This window comes from Aplysia californica, unplaced genomic scaffold, assembly GCF_000002075.1.
Source record: "Aplysia californica isolate F4 #8 unplaced genomic scaffold, AplCal3.0 scaffold00005, whole genome shotgun sequence".
NCBI classification, from domain to species: domain Eukaryota; kingdom Metazoa; phylum Mollusca; class Gastropoda; order Aplysiida; family Aplysiidae; genus Aplysia; species Aplysia californica.
Window position 1 is genome coordinate 1,149,806 of NW_004797275.1, and position 7,009 is coordinate 1,156,814.

At 38.9% G+C, this 7,009-nt stretch overlaps 1 protein-coding gene across 2 annotated transcripts in view; it reads right to left on the reverse strand.

Annotated features, from left to right (window-relative positions):
- LOC101848327 overlaps window positions 1-7,009 on the reverse strand; it is a 78,376-nt gene that overhangs the window by 49,928 nt on the left and 21,439 nt on the right. The window contains exons 1-2 of one of the 2 annotated variants that reach the window (XM_035968770.1): window positions 6,226-6,299; window positions 3,563-4,741 (exon numbers count right to left, since the gene is read on the reverse strand). In XM_035968770.1, the coding sequence (XP_035824663.1) occupies window positions 3,563-3,691 (129 nt within the window). In that variant the 5' untranslated portion in view covers window positions 3,692-4,741; window positions 6,226-6,299. Of the gene's footprint in view, window positions 1-3,562; window positions 4,742-6,225; window positions 6,300-7,009 lie in introns of those variants that run through there. The other variant, XM_005089315.3, reaches the window with a different exon arrangement.

Sequence of the window (7,009 nt, forward strand, 5' to 3'; positions counted from 1 at the left end):
TGGTGAAGCTTTGTCCACTGCGAACGATGTTCATTAGAGGAAGAGTCCATTCCAGTGGGAAATTGTGCTTTCCTTTCTAAAACTCGGGAGGTCGAGGAAGTATTCGACCCGTCAACGTTTTACATTTCTGTCACATAGTTATCGTTAAAGAGAAGAGGAAACATTGATGTCCAGGGTAATTTTACCAAACATTCATTTTTAAATTGAAATAAAGATTTTGTAATGGGCAGGCAACAGCGATCTGCTTTTGTGGGCCGTTAGTTTGGTTTCAGAACAAGTGTTTATACCACCTTCATTTTTGTCTTTGTTGTTATTTAACGTTGTCAGAACTAGCGTGACCATGGGCATTCGCACTACATCAGACAATTTGGTCACAACGCCATGGTTGACTCTCCTCCCTTTCTCTATCTCTCTCTCTCTCCTCTCTCTCTCTCTCTCTCTCTCTCTCTCTCTCTCTCTCTCTCTCTGACTCTATGTATCTATCTATCTCTCACACTCACTCTCTCACTCCCTCTCTCTTTCTCTCTCTCTCTCTCTCTCTCTCTCTCTCTCTCTCTCGTAATCTTTTTCGCTTTATACGCCATATCCCTCTCTCTTTTCCCTTCTCCCTGTTTCTCTCGCTCTCCTATTCCCACGCAGATAAACGCACGCACACAAGCTCTCTCTCTCTCTCTCTCTCTCTCACACACACACACACACACACACACACACACACACATACACAAACAGAAGCACACACACACAAGTACACACACATACACACACACTGAAACAAACACAAAACACAAAACTCAAAACTTAAAATCAAACTGACATACATACAAACACACACACACATACACACATATACACAAACACACACACATACACACACACATACACACTCACACACATACACACATACACACACGCGCGCGCACACACTCACATTATGCTTCTTCACACCCCGTCTATGTTTGCAACTGTGCGTGTACTAAAACCTCACCGCTGGCTAAGCTACAATTCCAGATTATTGGTTGGCCGAAAATTGAGCGTTCGTGCGTCCAAGATTCTTGAGCAGTCTGAAGACTAAATCCTATCTTCAACAACAAAAAATAATATTCCCCCCTTTATCTCCCCCCTTTAGATCAAAGACATACTCTAAAGGGTGGTATAATCTCAAATATCACCAAAGGAACTCAATACATAAATCAGGAAGAGTGTAAAAACCCATTAAGATATGTCGGATAAAATCCAGACTACGCAAACAGCAGCAGGGATTCTTTATTACGTTTCTGATCAATTCTGCATTTTGGAAGGACTGCTGCGATTTCAATTTTCCCCTTCCTTTTTTTCTTTTTCAAATAATGTTCGGGGTGTTTCAATAAATAGAAATTTTCGCAAAGTGTATGAGAAAATTTGTCATTTGGATTCACGGGGAAAAAATGTGTTTGAAATACGATACGACACATTTTGCTTTTTAAAGAAGACTAATATTAATTTATTTTTTTTAATTGAGAATAAAAATTATTTTTTATTTAAAAATGAAAGATGTTCCTAGAATATTTTTTAAGAATTATAATAACATTTTACTTGACCAGCTGCAGTCATGTGGCTTACTGTAATAGGCATTCAATTGTTTGTATATTCTGCGCCCTTCTCATCAAACGTAAAGTTTAGAACTCAGGTCTACTACACTTTTGCAATAATGAATAAAACGGTTCACTTTCTCCTTATGCCACTACATGGCTGCTGAACGTATCCTTGGCATGCGCAAGCTCATGTTCCTACTTAGTCCTGTTCGTTATAGTATATCTAATACCAACATTTTGTTCATTAATTTATAACTTCGAATAAAATGGGGTGTAGATATTGGTAGATATAATGGTAAGTGTCCCTGCCAGTTACACGGGGGAGCGGGGTTTGATTCATGCGGGAAATGATTGCTTTTATTTTTGAAAATGAAAGAGAGAGAGAGCGAGAGAGAGCGAGAGAGAGAGAGGGAGAGAGAGAGAAAGAGAGAGAGAGAGAGAGAGAGAGAGGGGGAGATATATATATATATATATATATATATATATATATATATATATATATATATATATAATTGTAAGTGTTTTACGGTGCTTGCAACTGCTTATAAGGTCATATCAGCGCGTAGGAAATATTATTAAACATTATCAGTTCGTAGGAGATCTTTAATTTTGTCCGGGTGGAGGCCGAAGCCTACTCTTATCGATTTTAGACCACCTAGTGATCTTCAACATGCGCAACTTTCTTACGATATTTTTCGCCCTCTTCCGAGAAGGCTAGGTGTAGATTTTTCCTACTAGAAGATCAGGGATGTGGCTGAAAGACAGCAGTAAGAAGGAGCCAAGGAGTAGCAGTAGAAAGGCTGAAGTCAGGAGCCCAGAGGGGCGGAGCAAAGGAGCTGAGGGGGTGGGGGCAGAAAGGGGAGACGAAAGCAGACAACAGAACATTGCTAAAGAGCAGGAAAGGAAGTGAAAGGAGATACTTTTAGGGAAGAACAATTTTCCGTCCCGACCCGGATTCGAACCCGGGACCTTTGAAAGAGAGGCGAACACCCTAACCTCAAGGCCATGAGAGTCCCCAGAGAGATAGAGAGATAGAGAAAGAGAGAGATAGAGAGGGAGAAAGAGAGAGAGAGAGAGAGAGAGAGAGAGAGAGAGAGAGAGAGAGAGAGAGAGAGAGAGAGAGAGAGAGAGAGGGGGGGGGCTGAAACATAGAGAAGAGCGAAGAAAGAAACACAGATGTTGATTGAAAAGAACGAATCTGAAAGACAGACAGAGAGAAAGAAAACGTATAATAAATTTAATTCGATAGAGAGGACGATATTTTTACGTAGTCAGCAATCTCTTCAATGCTAATTAGATTTTGTCCACTTAAGAAACAGGGATTTTGCTTTAAATAATGTTGATGATAATAATGTTGAGAAGAAGAAGAAGAAGAAGAAGAAGAAGAAGAAGAAGAAGAAGAAGAAGAAGAAAAAGAAAAAAAAGAAGGAGAAGAAGAAGAAGAAGAAAAAGAAGAACAACAACAACAACAACAGCAACAACAAAACAACAACAACAACAACAAGAATAGGAACAAGAACAAGAACAGAAACAAGAACAGAAACAAGAACAAGAAGAACAAGATCACGAACAAAAAAAGAACATAAAGAACAAGCAGAACTAAAAGAACAAATATATGAAGAAGCTCTTCTTTAAATGTAGCCGACACATTAAAATGGCCGATGGTAAACAGGCATCACAGGGCTAACTGATATAACAACCTTTACAATCAGAATACTGAATATGTATCTGGCTTAACATTTTTATTTTTTATATTACTGCTCATATATAATTTGCATGTGACTGTAAGCCTGTATGTGAGTGCAAGCAAACTGCGTGTGTGTGCATTTTTGTGTGTGTCTGCCTGTGTGTGTGTATGTGTGAGTGTGTATGTGTGTGTGTGTGTGTGTGTGTGTGTGTGTGTGTGTGTGTGTGTGTGTGTGCGCGCGCGCGCGCACGTGAACCAATGTGCCAGGATCTGGACAATAAAGATGTATGTTATACCAACTTACCATGTCGTAGGTGAAGTCATCTGGTAACGTCATATCCGTTCCCCGGGCCGAGCTCCAGGTGACGCCAGCCATGAGAATCATCAACACAAATTCCGTGACGTCATAAGGAAGACGGCACACCCTGCGCATGACGACAGCAGCGTCTGTGTCATGTGAGAGAGCGACGGCAAGTCATTGGTTGATAAGTCGGTCATGTGATTCCAACTGCAGCCAGTACGAGCAACGGGGGAAATTTCGAAGGTTGTAAGCCAGTTACAGTTGATTTGTCTAGATGAGACTTTTGTCATCTGTGCGCTGGTGGCTCTGAACTAATCATCTTATGTTCATGCCAGGCGCCTGTAGTCCTTCCATACCTCCTCCTACAACAAACAAAAAGCAACCCTGATTTTTACTTAAAGCTTACTTAAGCAACTTTTACACTCCAAGTTTTAAAAGCGTGTGTGGTTGTTTTTCAGCTGCTTAATACAAGCTTTAACACATTTGTAAAACAATAATCCATAGATCCGTACTGTTTGATGAGGTAATCATTCAAATATCTCATACGGCATCATTGTAGATTAGTGTTTTTTAAAAGTCATCTCTTTCACTTTTTTTTCTCTTTGTGCAATTATTAGATTTTCTGTTTGAACCGAAAGAGAGTGTCTCCTGATCTTGTTTTACTTTTCAGTTAAAAAAACAACAACTCCTGATTCACCTGCATTCACATATTCTCACCATAGCTTCAGATGTACCTTTTTGTCTAGATCTACATACCCTCTACAATCAGCCGAAGAGGGGTTTTATTTTACTCTTTATTCACTGTCTTTGCGGCTTTTTACACATGCACGTTTAATCCGCTCTGTTCAAACTTTTTTTTCTCTCCTCTCTCCTTTTATTCCTCCATATCCGTCGAATATCCTTTCCTTCGCAGGTTCCTTTGAAACCCACACTCGTGATTCCCCATGTCAGCAGCGGTTTGTCTATCAAAGTGGGAGCAAATTTCGCCGGAGCGCCGGAGAGGTGATGAGCTACTGTGCCCAGAGGTGACAAAAAATCTCAACTCAATGATTGGATGTCTCCGAAGTTGAAGAAACGCTCCAAGCACGGGCTCTCAAACGTCTCGAGAGGTGCAGAGCTGTTTATCTCCCGTGGGGTCCCCGAAGACGCCACTGTAGCTTCAGAGGCGTCCACACAAAGGTTCTGAAAGTAAGAAAAAGTGATCTCAGGGTTTGTTTGTTGTTGTTTTTTGTGGGGGTTTTTTGTTGCTTTTGTTGTTGGGTTTGAGTTTTTGGTTTTTGGTTTGTTTGGGTTATTTTTAGTTTCTTTGTTGTTTGTTTTTTGTTGTTTTATTGGGGTTGTTGTTTTTTTGGGAGGGGGGGGGTTGGGTTTTTTTTCGAAAGGGGTGGGGGGCTGTGGGTTTTTATTTTGTTTCTTTCATATAATGTATTATACCGAAAAAGGCATTACATTGTCTTGTATGCGTAGACAAAGAGATTTCTTTCGCGCATACACGCTAATGGTTTTCATTGCTTGGGAACAAGCGGATCTAGCTAGTTCACGACTACAGATTTTGTTTTTGAAAACAAACGAATAATTTTTTTTTTCAAAATTGGTCTATATAATGACTTGTCTAATCAAGCTGTCGGTTGCGTGTTTAGTTTTGCTTTTCTTTAGAACTCACCACGCTACCGTTCATCGTTGTTTGTCTTGACGCTAAAACTACTAGTTCATCATTCTTGGCAAGTAAGACTATGTAAGACTAATATAAAGAGATTTCTATTTGTTCGTTTAAAATCTAACAATTGGGTCATCGTGGATAAAAAATAATAATGATGATGATGATGATGATGATGAGGATAATGATGATGATGATGATGATGATAATGATGATGATGATGATATATAATATATATTTTCTGGAAACACAACAAGGTCTTAACTGTTTTAATACCTTCTTTATACAATGATGATGATGATGATGATGATGATGATGATGATGATGATGATGATGATGATGATGATGATGATGATGATGATGATGATGATGATGATGATGATGATGATAACAATGATGATATTAGAATAATAATAAATATAATAATATGAACAATAACAGTAATATTATATTATTATTATTATTATTATTGTTATTATCATTATTATTATAGTGATAGAGCTTAAATCAATTTCCGACATCCCATCGGCTAAAGAGAATATTTCTGGAGCAAAATAGAAGACGCCGCCTCTTCTCTAGCCAAAGAGATCAATTCTGGCAGTGAAACGTTTGCCACTTTCTTGAGCATTTAAAAGCTTCATTGCCTCTTTTGGACGTTGCAGTCTCCCTCGGTGTTGACTTTTCTGATTCTCTAAAGAACTGTTGCCAATTGCATTATTAAATTATTATTTTGACCTTGCGTTCGACAGTGTAATACCCATGACCTCATAGTTGGCATAGCTAGAATCAAGCTGGGCCAAAGTATAGATGCCCTTGATTTGAGTCTCCGAGTAGTCGTTCTAGAACTTACGTTTTTTGTGCAGTATTTCAGACTCTCTAAACAGTTTATTTTATTTGTCCTTTTAGAGGTGCTTGTTACTTTCGGATCTTACATCTCTTTAATAATCTTACACAGTTGGAAAGGTCGTTAAAACTTTTCCTTCCGACTTGCCAACATATTTTTACTTACTTCCTCCAAATGCCAAAGTCGAGTGCTCGCTCAAAAAGTTTGGTTCCAAAAAGAGCGAAACTGTATGCTTCTTGGTGAACTGGAATGACGTAAAACAGCCCAATCTCAGACATCACAGTACAAGTCTATGGATGTTACATGGAAACTTTGCTCCCTTTACTTTGTCTTCTTTCTGAATCATTTCTCTTTCCACCAAGCATAATAGCCGCTCGCAGAGACAACCCGTTGTTCTTTTTGTGTAATATAGTGTAAAGCGCATGGAGCCTGCTGTTGAGCGGGGATATGCGCTATACAAATGCTATCTATTATTATTATTATTATATCAATCAATGTAAATTTAGATCTGCAAACTAATGAAGCACATCTGTCTGAATTTTGCTCAGACATCGGAAGAGATGTATGAAGCTGAGTCATTCCCTGTTGTTAGCAATGACACAATGACAATCGTTACATTCCCACAAAATTACAGCTGCAATGGACAATAAAACAATCCTCATGGACAAAAACCTAAATCCTCAAGGCCTCTTCTTCGAAGCATTTCCCGTCGGTTGTTACAGGAGCCTAGAGAAGGCACGACCGATCCTGCTAAAATGGCAACCTGTTCAAGACAATCATAGTGACAAACGGCCACGTCCTATTCCCCTTTGATTAATTATATTGTTATATAATATATTCTCACTAATTTTACCTCTGAAAACTGGTGATCCCCACCTCCTTCATTCACTAATATTTCGACTTGTATTCAAGATAAATAGATATTTTTTTCAACCAAATAAAGACAAGT